At 39.5% G+C, this 22,210-nt stretch overlaps 1 protein-coding gene across 44 annotated transcripts in view; it reads left to right on the top strand.

Moving 5' to 3' along the window:
• Window positions 1-765: 765 nt before the first annotated feature.
• TCF7L2 (transcription factor 7 like 2) overlaps window positions 766-22,210 on the top strand; it is a 302,775-nt gene continuing 281,330 nt past the window's right edge. For all 44 annotated transcript variants that reach the window (XR_009555569.1, XR_009555568.1, XR_009555566.1 and 41 more), the window contains exons 1-3: window positions 766-1,559; window positions 1,881-1,947; window positions 2,149-2,273. Coding sequence is in view for 40 of the 44 variants with exons in the window: in XM_060241625.1 (XP_060097608.1) it covers window positions 1,371-1,559; window positions 1,881-1,947; window positions 2,149-2,273 (381 nt within the window). In the remaining 4 variants the exon portion in view is untranslated. The remainder of the gene's footprint in view (window positions 1,560-1,880; window positions 1,948-2,148; window positions 2,274-22,210) is intronic.

Here is a 22,210-nt window from a genome sequence, read left to right as displayed (position 1 = left end):
TCACCCTCTTTCCCACCAATCTGCAGGTCAGGAGGATGGCACAGTGAGGGTTATTTTTTGGGAGTAGAAGCTGTGCAGTCACTACAAAGCAATCCAGCACTTGGTCCGCGTGTGTATGCACCACCCCTCCCCCCGCGTCTTCTAGCGCAGCATAAACTATGCCCCCACCTCCACCCCCGCCCGGGCAACAACAGTCGCCCTCCGGCTTTATTAAATCCCCAACGATTTAAGTGGAGGTAACGTATTTCTTTCGTTTTTTACAAGACATCTACGAGGCACCGCGGGTACTTTTGACGGTAAAAATAATTTTAATATAAGCTTTGCGAAAAGAAAAGCTCCCAGTATCCCTCACGTATGCTGCAGATGTTACAAGTGCTAAAATGGACTAGTGTGTGAAAGTTGTGTGCTCCACAAAGTGCGCGCGCGCACTCTCTCTCTCATACACACAAGCGAAATGTTGCTTCCACCCCCCAGCACGCCTAGTTTTTGTGCCAATTTTCCTCTGAAATACCGTGCCCCATCATGTTTTATTTCCTCTAGGTCATTCCTCTGCAAGTGATAGCTCTTCTCTCCCTCTCACATTGTCTTTACTAGACAATTTCTTTCTTCTTCCTTCCTTCCTCGCTTTCTCTCTCTCTTTCTCCCTTCTCTTTCCAAAAAGGATCATTGTTAGTTTCTCCATTTCCCCCTCCTCCTGTTTATTTATGCACACGTCACTAGGGAGCCCCCGCCCCCTCCTGCATATCATTAAGTGCCTAGTGTGTTTCTTTTTCCCTGTCAATAATCCTGGATCCCAGACTTCTCCGTTCCTCCGGATTTCGATCCCCCTTTTTCTATCTGTCAATCAGCGCCGCCTTTGAACTGAAAAGCTCTCAGTCTAACTTCAACTCACTCAAATCCGAGCGGCACAGGCTCCCTATATCTGCGGCTCCCCCCCCTTTACAGCTGACTTGTTTGGGGTTTGTTTGCTGCATTTTTATACTTCCCCCCTCCCCTGTTTCTCCCTCCCTCCTTATATACTTTTTTATTATTAATTTTTTGTGTCTGCCCGCTTGTGTCTGCGTGCGCGCTTTACATGCTGATCTGATCTTCGGAAGAAAGAGAGAGAGAAAATTCAGAAGAAGGAAAAGAAGAAACCCAAAGTCACTGGTGCAAAAGGAAAGGAGCAGGGACACTGCCCTCCCCTCCTCCCTCTTTTCCCCTCCCCAGGAGGAAAGAGAAGGGGGGAAAAACTTTCACCTTGGACTCTTTTTTGAAAAATTGCAAACTTCCCCCCTTTCTTTTTTATCCTCCCCCTTTATTTTCTTTTTTCTTTCCCTCCCCTTTTTCTTCTTGCAAAATTGCTGCTGGTGGGATAAGCCAGGAAGAAAATGCCGCAACTAAATGGCGGTGGAGGGGACGATTTGGGGGCGAATGACGAACTGATCTCTTTTAAAGACGAAGGGGAGCAAGAAGAGAAGATCTCGGAGAACTCCTCGGCAGAGAGGGATTTAGCCGATGTCAAATCGTCTCTAGTCAATGAATCAGAAACGAATCAAAACAGCTCCTCAGACTCGGAGGTAAGACCCCCCCCCTTTCAAACACACCTGCGTTGCTCCACCTTGGGGTTCACGGGGAGAAGGAAGAGGGGCTGAATAGGATGGGGGAGAGGGGCTGAGTGCGAAAATAAGCTGAGCCTTCGTTCTGAATTGCAACAGTTTCCGATACCCTGATGGCGATTGTCCTGTTCATACATTTGGGGGGCTTAGTTACATGTTCTTTTGCATCAACTTGTGCACAAACTTCTGACTTGTTCTTTTTGTCTTCTATTTTTCCTTCCTCATCAACCTGCCTTCTTCCACTCTTCTGCTGGCTTCTTTTCTCCCTTCTCGTGATCCAAGGCGGAGAGGCGGCCTCCGCCTAGGTCCGAAAGTTTCAGAGATAAATCCAGAGAAAGTTTAGAGGAAGGTAAGTGAATGCAAGCTTCCCTTCAGCCTCCCCCCTCCTCTCGGGGAGGGGGGGAGCATATCTGGAAGCCCCGGTGACCCTCCCCCGTATATGCCTTTTGCAGACGCAAAACTTTGGAGTTTTTTATCCCGATAAATACTTTCTAATCGTGTTTCCCCTCTCTTATTTTTGTCCTTTCTTCTCGTTGCCCCGCCATGTTAGCTGCGAAAAGGCAAGATGGAGGGTTGTTTAAGGGCCCACCGTACCCTGGGTATCCCTTTATAATGATCCCCGACCTGACCGGCCCATACCTCCCCAATGGATCACTCTCGCCCACGGCAAGAACGGTGAGTAACGTTTTACTGGATTTTCTGCGACGATCGTGCGTTTCACTCTCTGCCCCCTCTCCACCTTCAGCTCCAAAGTCCCCTGATAGTTCGTGCATGTTCCACTCGCTCTTCCCCCACCCCCACTCCCGGCCATGGTACTACCAGAAACTTTCCAAAACTTTTGCGCCTTCTGCGGGAATAGAGGGTTTGTTTACACTTCGCCATATTTATTTCTTTACTTTCAGTTTTGTGTGTGTGGAGCTCGCTAGAATCGCCTGAGTTTTATTTTTCTGTTGTTGTTGTTATAAAAATCCAAGAGTTTTAGCTCCCGCCTCCTTCTCTAAGCAGCAGGCCCTCCGATCTAATTTCCACAAAACTATGTGATTTCTATAGTGCTCTGTTTTCTTCTGCCCTCTTGAGTGACGACTTGGTTTCTTTCTCTCCCCTCCCCCTTTTCTTTCGTCCCCCTTAACCCTTTACTTGCTTAACTTTCCTGAGAGACTAATTTGCTGAGATAGTTGCCGTTGAGTGATTAGCTTCCGTTCGGTTTTTAAAAGGAGCTTTCAGTTTGAAATATATTTTGGGCTACAAGTATATTACTTTTTATTCTGTTCTTCAGAAGCTGTAGGAGAAGTTTGCTTATCTTTTGGGAATAGGGAAATATATTCCTTTGCCAGGCAATACTTACAAAAAACAAATCATTTCTTTAAAAAAATCAGTCTCTTGGATGTGAACTACCATTTCCTCCTTTTAAATTGTTCACAAGAAGTAAGGCCACTCTTCCCTAACCCCCACAGATTGCTTTTATTGTGTCAGGAAGGAAAGATTTAAATAATTTTTACTCTTTAATTGTGTGTAGCTGAGTAGAGAAAGCAAGAAGAATTCATGTAAACGGCTCCTCTTTAACCTTCAGTAGGCAAGCCTTCACTTGACAGAATTTTTTTTAAAAAACAATATTCTTATTGAATGCATATGCTTTTTGTGGGTGTGGCAGAAAGGTCAAAAGGTGTGGCAGTATTGAAAGGGAGGACTGAATTGCTTTAGCCCTCAGATTGTGGTTCTGTTAAACTTTTGAGAGGTGTCAAGGGTTGGCTGGCATTCCCACACTACTCATGGATCTATGCCAACTCCGTTCCCTCTGCTGAGGCATAATATATTCTTTATTACTCTTTGAAAAAAAAAGAAAGAAACAACTTTAGAAAGAAACCATGAGTGTCAGTATCCTTGGGGAAATACAGAACCTTTATGCACTTGGCCTGTTACCAGGTTTTTTAAATTGTTACTTGAAGTGGTTCTTCTCCAACCCGGTCCACTTCTCTCTCCTCAGAACTGTAATTTACCTGTTCCCCTCTTTGCATTTTGGTGGCAATACAAGACAGCAGTTTGAAATAGTAGATCCACTGTTTAGATGCTGAATCTGTGCTAGTGTCCACCTACCGTATGGAATATCTTCACTGTTGCAAACCTACAAGTGTTTTTAAAGCATTTGAAATATTAAACAGACTTGTTTTTCACCTAGTCCAAATTCAAATTAGACACTACAGAGAGAAAGGAGAACAAAGTAGTGTTTATATATGTATTTTTAAATGTTTTCAAGGATGAGGTTAACCCAGCCAGCCATGAGATTTTATGATTTATTCTTATTTGGGGGGCTAAGGTCTTGGAAAGTAGACATTTTTATAACCACAGGTTTTAACATAATGAAAATGTGAGGTTGACTCAGTTTTGTAATTGGAGAGATGATGGGATAGGTGAACTGTGTTACATGTTGGTAAGAATATGTGGTTTTTCTGTGGTTGTTTAAATTATGTACTTTGAAAGCACAAAGTTATTTCAGCATTTCTCTTAGTAGGTTTTATTGACGTAAATAATTTTGGAAATTTTAATTAGTCTAGCAGATGAACCTGGACAATCTTTTTTCTTCAGAAATTGATAAAATATGCAGTTCCATCTCTCAGTTCCATTTACTTGCATGTTTAATTAGCAATGTTTTTTAGTTACTCTGATCCACCACCTTTTGACATTAGTGGGAACTATGTGCATCGGTGTTCGAACAACCTTTGTATCAGGCCCTCCATATTTATTTATTAATGGAAACAATTATTCCTCTCATACTGAAGCATCCTTTGAGCATAATGCAATGTTCTGTGAATTTTATGTACTGTGTAAAAGATACATTATTTTATTGTTAGCATAACAGGTAACCTTGTTCTGTATCATCAGATAAATGCAAAAGGCGTTTTCTATATTCATTAAGCAATTTTATTGCTTCCACATCGGCCATCTCAACCTGTTTCAGTGCTTTGCTCTTTTTCTTTAGACTTGTGAATGCAAATTTAATTATGAGTTTTAAAGACAATCCATTATTTGTTTATGCCACAAAGTATAACAATCGTTGATGAAGTTGGTTCTCTGTTACACTGTTCAAAGTGTGTGCCTTGAGCTAAAGATTTTTTTTCCAATGCAATGTATAAGCATGTAAATACGCCATAGATTTTTATAATATATAGAATAGAAATAATATATAGAATAGATGGGGCAAAGCATTTAAAAAGTATTTGAGCACAATTATTTCTTTTTGGTAGGCTGGTCTTTTTATTTAGAAGAACCCTTGTTATTTTATACATATCTTTCAGTTCTTTGATGTTTTCTAACTGATTCCTAGGAACAGAGATTTTTGAATTTACGTTTTAAAGAATGTAAAGAATGGTGAAGTATCATTAAATCTGCTTGTGATGAATAATACATTACTTTAGGAATAATGTTTTAATTGCTGAAGACTCCAGAAAGCTTGGTACTAATAATTTTATTTTAAAATGACAAAGATTCTTTTGCATAATGTTAATTTTGCCTTTGATAAAGTAATAAGCCTGGCTTTTGAGAGGACCAGTGTGTATTAAGGAGTGTTCTATTGGAAATGAAGTAATGCATCAAAACTACTCTCAGGTAGGGACCCAGGCAGTGGTGCAGTGGATTATAAGGAAAACTATGTTTCTGAATTTTAAAGTAGAACAATTAAGATGTAAACTTGGTTGTGAAAATAATTTTACTATTAACTTATTATTTTACTAATGTTGCTGCATGTGCCTCCCCAGTTGTTTGCTTTCTGCCTGCAGGGGGGTGAGATTTGTGTTCAGAGTGATCAGATAGGGAACACCTTGCATTTGAATCTGAATTTAAGAGTGCTTTTGAGTCTGAAAATATAGGGCAGATCTATGTTGTGATATGCTGAATGCTTGGTAATTGAAATATTTAAAATGATGCCTTGGAATCCCCCCTCCAGTGTTTTATCCTCTGAATCAAATATACTCTTTTGCAAAAGAATATAGATGTCAGGGTGCAAAGAGTTAATGGAGTCCCCCCCCTTTCCCTCCATTGAATTATTTTGACAACACTTTTCAAATGTGTGACATTGGGAACCCCTGCAATACAATGTAATATTACTGTAATTACACAGGTCATTACATTTCAAATAGAGAACAATGAAATGCTTATCATGCTGGAAAAAGAACAGGTGTTCTTGCCCTTCTTTGGTATTTATGCTAATTTGTTTTTCATTTCCTTTAGAAATATTTATGGCTTAGCATTGTTAAGGTTTCTGTCTCCCATTTGATGATTTTGATTCTTACTAATCTTTAGGGTTGAAGGCTTGAGTGTCGAAATAAGGGTTATTGTGTTAAAATAGTTGGTGGATGTTCACAATGAACATACTATTTTACTATGTCAGTGCGCTAGTGCTTCATGGTGTGCATAAGCTATTCATCAAAGTGTACCATTCACCTTCCTTATGGCTTTAAAACAATGATGGTGAAGTTTTTCCTAGAACAGTGTAGAAATAAGCTATTCAACAAATGATCTTTTGACACCAATCAAATGAAGCACACAGTCTGAAAAACCTCTCCGTTCTCAGCAAGGTTAGAACGCTGTCTCTGCTTCACAAGTGGCTGGTGAGACATACAATAACAATGAGCATTATTAAGTTATTCTAAATAAAAAAACCTGAAAATTCCCTAACATGATTCTATTTTTAAAGGGGGGAAATCACTGAGGGTTTAGCAAACCATTTTTTACTTGGAAAGAAAGAGAGGGCAGCACGGCTGTATAGACTGTAGAAGTGATATGTAGCAAAATCCCATACTTCATAAAGTGTTCCAAGCAATATTTACCCAGTTTTCTTAAGTGCCCAAATACTGTGTTTTGTTATAAGATAACTTGAAAATATAACATTTATAATAAGCACACCAAAGTCTTGTCTTTTGGTTTAAAATTTACAAGGTTTCATGCATTCAAAGAAGCCAGAAAGGTTTCTTGGGGGGAGGGGTGGGATGTAGGTAGAGAAAGGACAGCTGCAGGGTTTTTTTTAATTTAAAAAAGCGCATAGATATGTGTCTTTCTGTACCATGACTAAGAGTGCAAGGCCCCCATTTCCAGCTGTCTGGCAGTCATGTGGAAGTTGGATTATTGGCTGTTAAGCATGAGACAACCTGGATTTAGCAAAAGCTTTTCCTACAGGAGGTGGGGGGGGAGAGAAGGGAAATGGTTGCTCTTCAGACATTCAGTCAGACCTTCTTCGGCCCAAAGTGGATAATGGTTTCCAACAAAAGAGCGATCTCGCAGATAGAGAGCGGATGGGGCTTTTTGTTTTGTATGCAGGATTGTAGGTGGCATTAGAATATTCCTCCCACACCTTAGCTGATGAGGGAACTTTCTGTATCTTGCTTCTACAGACTTAACTACTGCAGATGCAGCTGCTTTATTGTTTGCATAAGTAGGAGAGTTCTGTATTCTTCCAAGCCTTTTGTGTGTGTGTGTGCGTTCATGTGTTTTCTCTTTGTACTGAGCTATTGCAAATATGCAAGCAGAGCCTTGCTTGTTGAGTCCTAATTGGGCACGTTTGTGAAGGAAATGGTTAATTTTACAACCAAAGGCAAACTTGCACCTCAACAGGTCTGCTGAAAGAAATGTGCCACAGTCATTTGCTGGCAGGCAGTGAAGGGTCATAAATCTACAGGGTTTATTTACAGCCTATAACACTTATGAATGTTAAGATATTTGACGCCACGCTGGCCTTATAATATCCAAGGTCCACAGACACTGGCAGTGGGTCAGGTTTCTTTCACTAATTATAAGCAATGAGAGATGGGCGAGGAGAAGGGAAATTGGGGAAATACACCCATGAAAGCTCAGAGTGTGTTTGGTGCTTTTTTGGTGTGATTTTTTTTTTGGTGGGTGGGTGCGGGGGGGGAGATGTCCTGTGTACAGGACTGGAATTTTTTATGTGATTCAGAATTAACACTGACAGTGTTGAGAGAAAATATGGAGAGCTCTAAGCAAATGTTCACCATGGCTTGCATTCTTTAGCCATCCGTGTGCAAGCCTTCAAAGTATTTCACAGAATATTTTCACAAAACCTGGTCTCACCTTCAGTATATTTGAATATATTTATCTGGGAGCAAAACAAATGTCATATAACAGAATTAAGTGTATTAGTAGTCCGTATGTTAGTAAGAGATAAATTTTGTGACTTAAAAACAAAACAAAACCCTGTATTATAAGAATACACAGAAAATAAACTGATAAACATTTGTCTCTTTAGAAGGAGCAGCTGGCTTTAAAGTGAGCCCAATTCTCTTTTCCTCCCTCTATAAAGAATCAAATCTGAGTTTACAATGTGGGAAGTGGAGGAAGGAAAGCATGTTAGAAAAATAAAAGTGCTATCTGGGAAAGAATGTAGAAGAATCCAGCAACAAGAAGAGAATAATTGGATGTCTAAGGGAGAAAGAGAACATGAAGGGGGGGGGATCTTGGAACCTTTAAAAATGTTGTTGAGATGAGCTGCTGAAGGGGAAGCTGACAACATAGGGACTGATTAACTCTTACTTATCAGCAAAGTCTTGGGGCAAAAGCAGAAGTATCAGTTGAGCCCCCCCAAAAAAATCTTGCTATTTTGAACAAGTGTATTTCAAAATACTTCTAAAAAGGTGATAGTCTCTGGTCCGCACATTGATGTTTTTCATAAAAGAAACTCATAAAATAGGTGAAAGGATCAGTCTGAATTTTAAAGATACCTGTTCTGTGCAGATCACAGGTGCTAATTTAGGCAAGGGGGTCAGACAGGAAGAAATACATTTATTTCCTGCCACAAATCCCCCCTCTTCTTTCAAATCCTGACTAATTTTTAAACAAAAAGATAAAACTGTCTTTAAAAATAGCTTTCCACCAATAAATGTTCAAAAAGACTAAGACAATGTTTTATGAAATTTCCTAACCAATAGAGTTCTGTAACTTATTAGCCTCCAGGGATAAATCTGGCTCCTTTAACACCACATTACAGAGGTGATGTAGTAGGACCTTTTAGCAGGTTATCAACAGGGTGTTTGTCTATTTCCCAAGAGAATTGATTTGCCACTCCTTGTTTAATTTCAGGTTGTCACTTGGGTCTGTTAGTCTTTTGTTCTTTTTGTTTGAGTACTCCAAAGTCTTGATCCTTATTGTTCTTGAGGTCGTGTATAGTCAAGTAGGAAGTCATGAATGAGTTAAGTTGCTAGCTAAAGTTTGGCTTGGTAAAAATAAATTTGGGGGCCTGGTTGGTATTAACAGGGTACAGCACATTTTACAGAGCTTAATTAGTACAAACTTTTAATTGTTCATGGTCTGCCAAGAGGAGTTATGTGCAGGAAAAGTGGAGTCGTTCTTTTGCAGTCTTCAGTTTTAAAACGATAAATCACTTGCATATTTGTGCAGTGATTCAAATAGAGCTGAGACTTCTCCATCTCAACATGTGGTAAATTGTAAAGTCAATGAATTGCAGATGTAGGCTACAGTTGAAGTGTGTGTGTGTGTGCATGCGTGTGCATGCAGTGCAGTGCAGAATGAATGAGAAACCTCGTGTAAATATTTACCAAGAGGATAACTACTTGCTGAACCAATTATGAAGCCCTAAGGATGCTTGTAATTTTGTGTTTAGTATTAAATAAATTCAATGAAGAGCAAGAGCACCATTAGATTGGATATACATTATTAAGCCCAGAGAAACAATGGTTCTCCTACATAAAAATACACACTTGGATTGGTAGAAATCAAGTACAGTCTGTGTCCCCAAGTAAAAAGGAAAGGGATTCTGAAAATATATATACAGCAAAACTTTTAAGAGCTTTGTAGCCAAGGGTGTGTCTTTCTTAGAAAATATACTACTAGTTCAATAAGGGACTGTTTCTACATTCTTTGCGCACCCAGAAGTCTCATCAACTTCACTGAGACTTCCTGCTTGAATAAGAGAAGCATAAAGACCATGTCATTCATTTTTAGTATGTTTGAAATGCTCAATGACCCCATTGTTTGCATCTCAGTTATCCAGAACTACTTGTTAGCCTGATTTAGGCCCCATTTACACAGCCAAATGGCACCAGTGTTTTCTCCTTCACCCTTATATTGGTCATACAAAATCATTCACATTCAGATCTGAAAAATTATAACTTTATACAACATACTGTAGTAATATAATGTAACCAGTGAGGGAAGGTTAATGATAAACAAAGTCTCTGTTCATTGGCATTTATCTTAATGGGGTTTATACTGAAGGTGGTGTAAAATCACTGGTATGTGATGTCCCGTTTTCCCTGGTGGCGTTTGACTATCATTGGTATGTAAACCTTCTGTGATCTACAGCAGTGATAAGAGTGGTTCTTAGCTGTGTACCCTCCTGTAAGGAGTTAACGATTTTGCTTCTGTTTGGACGTCATATTTTTAATCTCCTTTTAATCTTTGAATCAGGAAATGTGCCACAAGTCTAACAATTCCTCCTCCCCATACCCCTTTTCTTATCTACTTTTGCATGCAGATTCTCCCCTTCCTTTTGTGCTTTGTTATAGCCATAGTTTGTCATAAGGTCTGAATCAGAGCTAACTCTGCTTAGTACAAACTTTGATTTAAAATAATGAAGTAGGATTATATGCTATGGACTGTGGCAGTCTTGGTTGGTGTGAATAATTTAATCCGGATATAACTATGATTTTAAATCACTAAAGGGAGAGCCTGAATCTGTTGATACCTTAATTTGTCTCCAAATCAATGTAATTTGTGCTTGGACGAGGCTGTATTCCTCCAGATAACACAACATTCTAGCGAACAGAAGTATCAATGTAGTATTTTTGGTATCCAAATCTTTTGTTAAATTCCTCAGGGAATTTGTATATGTGAGGTTGTGCTGTTTTAGAATTCATAATTTTATAGTTGTTTGGTTTAAAGGCACTGAAGTCTCCTAGTTGAGCAGAATTGTCTATGCCCAGAAGCCATCACTGACAAGTTATGTGGCTAAGTCAGGGCCACTTCAGAGGACAGATAGGATGTCACATGATTCAGTGCTTCTCCAATCAAATAATTATTTTCTCCTGGAAAACAAGGGACAAGGCTTGATTCTTCTGCCTAACATTTACTTTTCTCTGTGGAGAGGTCGTTTTTCTTTTTTAAGCATGGAGAAGTATTTAATCATTGGGTCAGCACCTACAGCCTTATGGGGACATAGGTTTATCTTGTGTGTGGTATCACATCAATGAGAAACATATGTGGAGCATACATTCAGGTTATATTCTATCTGTGAGATTCAGGGGAGGTCCCAGGCAGTGTTTCCTCTAAACTGAGTTAGTGTGAGCTACCTCAGTTTTCAAGCCCCTGGTTCACACATTTTTGTCTTAGCTCAGGAAAAATGCCCCCAAAGCAAACTAATTCATGCAGAACGTCACAACTGTCATGCCAGTAGCTCAAAAGGTAGAATTGTTGCTCACTAGACTCCATAGCTTAGAGGGAACTTTGGTCCCAGGTGTACTATACTTACTTATACCTGAAGGCAGGGTTTTTTTGAGCAAGAACACACAGGAACGCAGTTCCGGCTGGCTTGGCATCAGAGGATGTGGCCTAATATGCAAATGCTTTTTCTACCAAAAAACCCTGTGTGAAACAATGGTGACATCAGGGGTGTGTGGCCTAATATGCAAATGAGTTCCCGCTGAGCTTTTTCTACAAGCTTTTTCCTCCAGATTTCCTCAAGCTTTTTCTGCCTGAAGGAATAAAGGTATATATCTATAAAATATTTGGTTTTAGTTATAAGTAGAAATTTTCATTTCTGGAACATGAATTTAACTGTTGATAGAGTTACCAATTTCACATTGATCTGAACTTGTTCTGGAAATAGGGGTTCTGTGTTTTCAGTATAAATACACGTAAAGGTTGTAAAATGAAGAAGCCTTCTTGACACTCTTCCCTCCTTCTGTCTATGTTCTATTTTTTCTAACCATAGTTAGCTGTGGTGTCCAAATTGCCAAACTATGATTAGAGCAGAATTCAAGCCATAATTTGGACTGTTTGGTTTGTGACACCTGATGCAGTTTGTTTCTTCAGTGTTCAGTTTTCTGATATATTTAAATAAGTGACTAATGACATATTCTAGACAAATACCAAATTCTCAAATGAAAGACAAAATATTTCTAAAGTTCACTACTACTTTCTAAAGTTAATAGTGCTTTCCCGCAGAACAAATTGGTGGGTTTTGGTGTGGAAGCAACTTTCCAGATAAACCATCAACAGCAACAAAATACTGATTCATGAAGGTACAGAGAAATATTTTCATTGTTAAGCTGTTTTGGAGGGAGAGGAGCATGAGCATTCTTTTTCATGTTCAGTTGGTGACAAACATAACAAACATGATCTTTTAAAAAAAGTGTTAACTTCTGATGCAAAAATTGTTTAAATCAAAACTGAAGAAATGGAAACCAAAGAATGTTTTGGATCATAAACCAGAAAGGGAACCTGTTCATATATTGACCAAATAATATCAGTTAGAAAGTAACTTTAATGGATGACAATAATGTCTAGATCTCTCTAGGCAGGACTACTTTCTCATAGAAATGATCTAAAAATGACTTGACATCCAGGCTTGGTCTACAGTAGTACAAACATATAGTTACATGGCACAAAACACTATTCTGAACTAACATAAATATGTTTAACCTTCAGAAACAAATCCCTTTCTTCATCCTAACACTACCAGATTAGCATTGTTATTCCCTCCCATCCTACTGCATTTGTAGAGAAAGACAATGGCAAGCCACCTTTGCTCTTCTCTTGCCTTAAAAACCCCATGAGAGGTTGCAACTGGTCAGAACTGAATTCTTATCAATGACTTGTAAGTATCCATAATTATTATTGAATTTTAAAATAACCATGTCACTGTTATTCACAACATTTAGCGAAATCATTGACACAGTAGAATTACATAGGTGTAAGTGGTCAATGGAAATTCTTTCATCAAAATATGTATTATGTTTACCAATATAAGGTATAAATATACAGCTGATTTATACAAATAAATGAAAAATTCAGTAATTAGCAAAGGGCAAGTAAACTAGTGTAATTCTATTTATATTAATGGGAATAATCTGGTTTGCCAATTTACCCCAAGTTCTAGTTTTTCTTGAAAATTATTATTTCAGTTAGTTCAGTTCATGTTGGTAGTTTAGTTATACAAATATTGATTTAAGTCAGTTTGAATGTTCCTGTGTTAGGAAGATGCAATTTAATAGTTTAATTGATTGAATTAGAAAAAAATGCTGCTCTTATAACAGAGTTAAGGCTACATAGAAATTGCATTCAGAGAGAGCTGCTTTACTCTTGATAAACTGCTGCTGAATATCTATATTATTATTTTTAAATATTCATTGGTACAAACAGTCTCATGAGAAGAGATGACCTTGAATGGAATATCAAAAGAATATGATGGCAGCCTGCTGGGTAGCATTTTTTTTTAAAAAAAATATGCTTCTTTGAAAGGTGAGATTTTTAAAAAGTCTGTTCTAAAGAGGTGTGGCTTATTGTTCCTTGTAGGGATGTAAAATGTTTTCCTTTTAATTACTAAACCCCTTTGTCTACCTTCTCTTCACCTTGAAAGATGTGTAACTAAATGTAAAAGCACTATTTAAAATATGCATCTGTGCTAAAGGGATACTGGATGAATTATGTCTGAGAGGAACTCATCAAGAGCATAACTCCCCCCTCCCCCGCCCAGAAAAAGCTACCATATAGTACTACATAGTTGCTGAGATATTTGCTTGCATTTCTGTTCCATTTGCAAAATTGCTCAAGAGCAAAAGTAATGGTGTGTGTTTGCATATACATATAATGAAATACCTATTTGCATGGCAGTGCTTCCTTGGTTTACTTTTAAAAATTGTTTTGTATCTAATTTCAGCTGTGTGAAAGATATTTCTGGCTGCTCACATAAATGAAATGAAATTGTAACACATAATATACTCATACTTTTGTTCTGTGGTAGAGTATGATATCCATAAGTATGATAGGTATATACTATGTTCTCAGGTGATATTTAGTATGAACTGACAGTATGAAATTCCTATGGCTGACTAGAGACTCTGTGGGAGCTTATGGGAAGAAAAGTCTTGACCATTTTCCATTAAGCCTTGAATCAGGCAATTGGAAAAGAGAATAAAGAAGGCTCAAAAGGGACACAACTTGTTAATGTTGCATTCTTTGCCCCAAATGGGGAAACCTCTTTCAGACAAGAGTGGTTCTCAAGCCAAGAATTTCAAGCTTGCAGAGAAACCTGTCCAGAACACACAAGTTGTTTGAACGGGTGCAGAATTGTCACAGTAATTAGAGCAATCTCTGCTAACTGAGTGGCAGCTTTTATAAAGGACAGAAGAGAAAAGGTTCAGATTCATCTCTCTCACTATCCTCTGTTTGCAACAATTCCTGATTGTTGTTTCTGTTGGTATATAGAAGGGAAGGGTAGGGTGTGTGTGGAAGAGGGCAGGTGTGTTTTGAGCTTTTTACTAATCAACAACTCCCCTTGTTTTTGATTAATTTCCAGGATTTTCTTTCTTTTTAATGACAAGTCTGTTTGGCTTTATAACAAGTCTGTTTGGCTTTCCCCCCTCTTTTAATAATATATTCTAATCTGTGTTCCCTCTAAGCTGAGTTAGTGTGAGCTAGCTCAGAATTTTTTAGCCTCTAGTGCACACATTTTTGTCTCAGCTCAGGAAAAATGGCCCCAGAGCAGACTAGTTTATGCAGTAGCTCACGATTTAATGCCAGTAGCTCACAAAACAGAATTTTTGCTCAGAAGACTCCACAGCTTAGAGGAAACATTTATTTTAATGTGTTGATACTTACAGCAGCTGAGCATCTTTGCATGTAAACTCTCCTTAAAGAGTATTTATTTGCTCCTAAATATTGTGCTTATGTGACAGTAAATGGTCCTATATATTTTACTTGGCCTAAAGATTGCATGTAGAAATATGATATTCTCTCTCTCTCTCTCTCTCTCATTCACTCGCACAGAGAGAAGTTTGTTCTAGAGCAGAATTTTGTTGAGAAATAAGTCCTTGTGCATTCAGTGGGACTGGCTCCCAAGTAAGTGTGAACAGGATTGTTGCTGTAGCCCAGCAGTGTTCAAATGGGTCAGAGGGATGTGTTTAACCTTTAACAGGAGCTTTCATAATCTTTTATGTGTTAGCTACCAAGTATGGTCTTGTCATTATTCTTCAGGCAGCTCAACAGATGAAGCTTGTAGCCCCATGTAAATTAAGTAATTTGGGGAAATGTCCTCTATTAATTTACAGCTGCCAGAAAAGGGAGAGGCAACCCTGACTATAGCCTGCCTGCCACCCCTGACACTGGTGTCCTTGAGTATGCTTATAGGTCTTACAGGGAGATGCAATATGTCTTCATAGGCTGATTGTATCTAGAAACATAGACTATAATTCTATGCACATACTACCCATTCCAAAACAACGAGAACTTTTCTAAGCTTGCTTTCTAGACACTTGCATATTATGTGCATGTACAAGTCAGGTCCCAGAATTTAATCACTGAGTTATGAGACATGAGCAGGCTGTAAAGTTCTATGTGTCATAGTAAAGTGACTGCAGTTGGCCAGTGCTGAAGGAACAGGAAAACCTGTTGGGACAGCAGTGCCAGGGGACAGCTATCTGAATATATCTCTTTATTTTTCTTAGTGAAAACAAAGAGATGACTAATATGTGGGGTAAAAAAGGAAAGCACTGTACTTTGGGTTGCTTTTGTATTGGGAATAAAAACATACCTATTAAGTAATAACAGCTGAAAAGAATTCCGGTCATAGTGGCTGCAGTCATTAAATATGCATAGCCAGTGCCTAGAAATCTGGCTAATGTGTGGCTCCTTACTCTTGCTATTTACTAACATCAAATAAAATAAAACTTACAGATCCTTAATTTCATTAAGTAATAATCACATACTTCATATTTGTACAAGTTTTTCCTTAGCTCCTTGCAGTGCTTTGCATGTATGATTTCAGTAAATTTCTTGCAACAAAATTTCTTGGCAAAATAGGGCAGGATTCTTCATGACTGGGGATCAGGCTTTAAAGTTATTATGAAAGGCTTAATAACAGGTTCTTATTTCCTTCAGTCTACTATTAACAATATGTGTATGTCACATCTCTCAGTTTCAATTTTAGAGCCCTTTGTGCATTTATTTGAGAGTAATCCCTACAAAAGATAGAATGATTTATTTTGGGAAAAAATGATTTGGGATTGGTTATGAAACCTGTGCAACACTATCTAATGATTGTTTATTTAGTAGGGCCTGTTTTCCAGTAAATATACATAAGATTGTGGTTCTTTTCAAGTTATGGTACAAAGTCTCTTAAACTGACTGAGATTCTGCTTTGAACAAGAGGACACTTAATCCATGTTCATATCCCCAAGTATGTGAGAGATTTCTGTGGGTCCCCCCCCCTTTTATTTTCACTTTTAAAAAGTTATGGGATATGAGCAGGCATTATGGGAATACAGAGCACTTTATTCCTAGTGCTTGTGTGTTTCCTCATTTTCCTGTTTGCAGAGAAAGCAGAAGTTGTTGCCATCCCCAAGTCCTTCTGTTGACTGGGAGAATCATTAAGGGACTATTTTAGCTACAGTTGCTCTGAATTGTGGGAAGGCTTTTAGGGATCAGAGATAAGTAACTTCTTCTGTTAATCTTGCACACCTTTGTTGAAAAAATTGGCTGTTGGAAGGATTATTCAGATAAGAAAGAGCTGGTAGAATTGGTCTCATGAATCATATGCTTATTACATTCCATAGCAGAGACACACCTTCCAGTAGAGGTGTGTGAAATACTTACAAGAAGACTTAGAAGTACATGAAATAATGTATTGATGCAGTTTTTAAAACTTGTAGTTCATATTCCATTTGAGATCTCCCTACATTTTTCTTTTATTTCAAAACTACTGCTTAATAACTACATTAAAAAGGCAACAGTGGCATTGGCCATTTTGATTTGAGATATGACTAGGTTTTGAGGCAAATATTGGCTTGTATCTTTGCTATATTAGGTGGATGAATTTGGAGATACAGTTCCTTCAAGTGCAAAAACTGATAAGGCAACACAAAATCTGTCATTATGTTAATTAAATAGGAGATTAATTTGCAAAACACACCCTATAGAGTTAATGCAACTCAATTTCAGCTTGATAATTACCTTGTGTTGAAAGCAAAAGTTGTTGAGCCCTCTTAGGAAACATTCTATTCTGTGCAGTTATGCCATAAATGGATAGCATTCTTCAGTCTGAACACCAAAACCACTGTCGCTAACTGGATTATCTTGTATTAGATTCAGGAGGACAGTCTCCCAGGAGAGTTCATGCCTAATAGATCAGGGGTTCTAGGTGTTAAGATCTAGTGGCTGTTGGTCTAATAGCTACTATCATGGATAAGCCTTCTCAGGGGTCTGGAGAGTCTCTGGCCCTCTTTCAGCTCCCTAGCTATAATATTTAAAATATAATGTTCATAAAAATTAATTGCAAAACTTTTAAAATGCTAAAAAAAGGTGTCTACATTTGAAGTCCCCTTTTAACATAGGCTCAGGTCAAATTGCCTCCTGCCCCGATGTTAGTCCTGATCGTGGACTTCCTTGTTTAGTTTGCTGTAGACATCTTCATATGGTTAGACTTTTTATTCTCTTACTGAACATCCCATGCAATAAGAAACACATGCATGGTTAATAGTTCAGTTTCTGAAACTAGTCAACTTTTGGAAAAAAAATTCATGAGATCAAAATATTTTTGATGAATAACAAAATATTATTTGACTCTTGGGCTTATTTATCTAAATATACAATACTTATCTCCCTAATGCCAAAACCTTAGAGATGTTTCCCGCTAGATATTTTTTGCATATTATAACCATTAGTAATATATTACATTAAATTTATGTGGATAGCATCCTTTTTGGAATTTCGTTCAGTGGTTAGTGGGAAGATGATTGGAATATAATCTGCACAAATCATTCTGTCTTTTTGCAGTGTGCATGAACATATTCAACTGGATATACTGCATGCATGGAACAAGCTTAATATAATCTTGTTGACAGCATGCAGAGCTTTTTTGTAGCAGGAGCTCTTTTGCATATTAGGCTACACTCCCCTGATGTAGCCTTAGAGCTTACAGGGCCTACTGTAAGTTCTTGGAGGATTGGTTTCATCTAAGAGTTTATAGGGCCTTCTGCAGGTTCTTGGAGGATTAGTTATATAAGGTGGGTGTAGCCTAGTATGCAAAGGAGTTCCTGCTACAAAAAAGCCTTGATGGCATGTTCATATTAACGTGGTCTATGAAAGTGTTGTCTGTATGAATTAAAACACTGGAATAGCTAGAATAGGGGTGTTGAACTCATTTGTTATGGGGGCCAGATCTGACATTAATGAGACCTTGCTGGGCCAAGCCATGTTGGGCTGGGCTGTGTGTACCCATTTAAGATTAGGTATCAGAGACATAAACTTTATAAAGGAAATAGACAAACACAATTAAAGATTTTTTTTTTAAAAAAAACTTAAATTAAAACATGCTTAAAACATTAGCACTCATTGGTCTTAAAGGTGCTTTCTTTGTATCTCTCCCATGGGATCCAGGGAACTGAACAAAAGAAGCTCTGGCTCTTTCCTTCTGCAGGAGGCCAGGAGGGGGAGGAGTCTCAGCTAATAGAAGGAAAAGAGGTTTGGCTGAGTAGCTCTTCTGTGCACTTAAGAGAGCCTGGCAAAGCAAGCTCTCCCTCTCCCCTTCCTCCTCAAGGGAGGAGCCGCAGTTAATGGAGAAAATACAGGTTTTGTTCTGTAGCTCCTGTGCGATTGAGCAAGCCTGGCAAAGCAAGCTGTTATGCAGAAGGAAGCAAGAGAAAGGGAGAAGGAAGCAGATGACAGCCAGTTGCTCGGGGGCCTGATAAAAACCTCTTGAGGGCCTAATTTGGCCCCTGGGCCACATGTTTGACACCCCTGAGCTAGAATGTACAGTAGCCCTTTTCTGGCTTGTTCTATTTTCCCTATATGCTTTGCATATAATCAGTTATCTTTTCAGTCACTTGTGACTCTTAGTTTTGAGTTAAAAACAACTAGTCCATGGCAGATAGAGATGTCACCATAGAGGCTCCCAAAAGAACTTCCTCCTTTTCTCCTCCATATCCATGCATTCATGGACACAGATGCATGTGGACAAGTGGCCCTTAACTGGAATGGGAGGTTCTGTATTTAGTCCATAGGTATATTGAGCCTGGAGGATGCATCATTTGTATCAAGGTGAGAGGGGGAGATAGGAGATAGGGAGATGCATATCTGCCCGTACAGGAATCCTTTTGGGATCTTCTGTGTTTAGGTGCATTAAACATTAAATACCTCTCATGTCATTGATGCTTGTTTGCTTATTGAATTAACTTCTTTACTACTTAATTGCTTTTATTATCCATAGCAACAAATAACATGTATATGTTGAATATTTGCTTCTGTATGAATATATCTTCTGTTGAATGTATTTTTAAAGGTCTGACTTTTCATGATGGATGCAGTGTTGAAAAGACAATGTTCTTTTTGTCTATAATATACTCATGCTATAGTCATAGATCTTCACTGCAGTGCTGCCAGTTGGATCATTCTGCACAGCAGCTTTACAAAATCAAGATGTGCAATTCTTGATGTCTACTAATGTGCATTTTTCGTCTTTGTATTTGAAGTGATATTTAAAACAAGAGTATAAAGTTTGAGTCCAGTGGTAACTTTAAGACCAACAAAGTTTTAATTCTGGGTAAAAGCGTTTATATGCATGCACACTTCAGAAGTGAGCATGCACATGAATACTTATACTCCGAATTAAACTATGTTGGTCTTACCAACACGGTACCCTCTTGCATCTTAAAACAATAGTGTTAATGTTGAGATTTTATTTAGTCAGATTCACATTCTGCATAGATCACCTGACTCTTGCTAATTTTTCTGTCCCTGGCATGGCATGACATGGCTTTGTACACAAGTGTACACAAATGTTTGGGGTTTCAAGATAGGTTTCAGGTGTATGATTCCATGATAAATTTTGCAAGAGGCATTTCTTGTAATTTGTAATGGTTGCATGAACATCACTACATTGCTTCAAGGCACTGTGCTTCCACATTATAACTAATAATGCTAGATGATTATTAGTAATAATACAGGTTTGGAATTCATTTATCCATATTACAGTAGATCCCTCTGATAGCCCTTTGTACTGTCTGCAAATAGGGCAAGGCCATAGCTCAGAGGAAGATCACACACTTTTTCATGAAGAAAATTCCTGCGTTCAGACCTTTGCATCTCCAGTTAAATGATCTCAAGCAGGAAGCGTTCTGAAAGAACTTCTTGTCTGATGCCCTGGAAAGCCCCTGTTAGAGTAGACAACACTGAGGCAGCTTCATGTGTTCAAATGTTACAAAATATGTTCAGTTGATAGCAGGGGTCCTAATTTTGGCTGACCATTGGTAGCCAGCTGAAATTTGTGGCCACCAGTGAAAAGGTGTGGTTACCTGTTCCATCTCACATGGAGCAGGAGAGGGATCATAGCATGCCAAATTTATTTTACTTTTTTAGACTTTGCCATTCTCCTAATGGGTTCTTTGAGCTTCAGAGATTCTCCAAGCATCTCTAGAACAATATCAGGGACAATTCTTCATCTCTATGCAGTTCCAAACAAAGGAAGATGGTTGCAGCTTGCCTACATTATACTGTACACAGAAGCCTCTGAAGATCAGTGTGAAGAACTCTGTAAGTTTGAAGCTGAGGAGGGGAGGCAGACAGTCTTCCCCAAGGCATGCTGTGGTAAGAAGCATTAAACAAGCACTTTGTAAATGCCTCACAACTGTGGGAACAATTCTCTGTCCTCTTCCCATTCTGTCCTCTCCCTCACAGACCTTGAAGCCGGTGTGGCTCAGGGTCCTTGTGGCAAGCTTCTCGGAGGCCAGGTGGGAGCTGGCTGTAACGGCGGCAGGGTGAGCTTCGGGGGGGGGTGTGGGTGGGAACTGGCAGTGGCAAGGTGAGCTTCGGAGGGGGCAGGTGGGAGCTGGTGGCAGCAGCGGCAGGGTGAGCTTGGGGGGATGGTCGGGAGCTGGTGGCAGCGGGGCGAGCTTCAGAGGGGGTGGGCAGGAGCTGGTGGCAGCAGTGGGGCGAGCTTGGAGGCGGGTGGAAGCTGGTGGTAGTGGCACCAGGGTGAGTTTCAGAGGGGGTGGGTGGGAGTGCAGCAGGTGGGAGTAAGCTGGTGGTGGCGGTGGGGGGGAGGGAAGAAAACTAGGCTGTCATCTTGGGCATCGGGAGGAAGCCCAATTCGGTGCACCCTCCCTGCCAGTGCCATAGTTTGCCTAGTGGGCGAGCTGGCCCTGAGTCCAGGTGCACCTCTAAGCGCACTGGGTTAAAGTGCAGGAAGGCCCGACCAAACAGCACACACTGCAGTGTTATCCATGAATGCTGATCAAGTGGTGAGGCATCCACATTACTGCAGCGCCTCAGCCTCAGCATGCTGCTCGATCAGTATCTTTAAAAAACAGGCGGGTGCATGCGCATATGAGCTGAGGCGCTTATGTGCATATCAGCAATAACTTCTTTGAAAGCTGCAGAAACAGATCTGTAGGTTCAGACTTTCCATGCAGCTTCAGTTTGTGGCAGGGAGTTCAGAAGCCCAGAAACATACCAGACTTTTCCAGTGCCTAAGTATTCTGTTTCCAAAGTGCAGCAAGGCGGGGTGCCAATGACTGGGCCATGGAAGACATTTGTTGTTGTCTGATTGAGCCCTTTAAATCTGCACAGGTAACGCTAGTATGTTGTGCTGAACTGCTTATCTGACCACGGCCTTACTGTGATGTTTTTGTAAATACACACAGAAACCCACAAGGACTTGCAGGAGGCATGTCATTTCCCCCTATCCCACTATTTCTTCCTCCCCTTTTAAAAAAACTGTCGTAGCCTCTCCAATTTTCCTCTTCAGTTTTACCTTCCCTTTTAACAATGAATTTAAGTCTTCTACTCCATCCTCCCCCCTCCCAGCAGCAGCTTTTACTTAGATGGCCCAGTTGTATGATGCTGGCCACTGGGCCAGGCCCACATGTGTGGTAGGGAATCCTCAAGGAGCAAGCAGCCAGGCCTAGATGAGCCATTCATTACAGGTGGTAATAAGTGGCCAGTGGTTGTTGCTAGGCCTGGCTCTGATGAGTCCCCCCCCTCAAGGCCCAAAACAGGCCTGGAGAAGAGCCTGTCCCCTCCTGTTGCCTTTTACTCACAGAAGCCAAGCCTGGAATGCTGTAATTGCCTAGAAGCAGCCACTGAAGGAATCTGTTTCTTAAAACTACAGGCATTCTTTTGAATAATTGTGGAATTTTAAAACCCCGCAATATATTTTTTTTAAAAAGATTTCAGATTTTTCTTCAAACATGGGGTGTTTTTCAGGTTTGTACAAAGATCTGTCTTGACCATTCACAACTCCTTTAACTAGATTTAAGTATCCTCAGATCTGGTCAACTTCACTATTAGAATACACAAGTATGGGCCCACAAGATAAGGGTGAGCTGGTCTTCCTTCCACATTCTTGCTGAACCTGCTAGGGCTCCTGGGCCACCACTGGG

The sequence above is a fragment of the Heteronotia binoei genome, chromosome 6 (genome assembly GCF_032191835.1).
Source record: "Heteronotia binoei isolate CCM8104 ecotype False Entrance Well chromosome 6, APGP_CSIRO_Hbin_v1, whole genome shotgun sequence".
Lineage (NCBI taxonomy): Eukaryota > Metazoa > Chordata > Lepidosauria > Squamata > Gekkonidae > Heteronotia > Heteronotia binoei.
The sequence above is the reverse complement of the archived record's forward strand: the minus strand, read 5'-3'. Positions and strand labels throughout refer to the sequence as shown.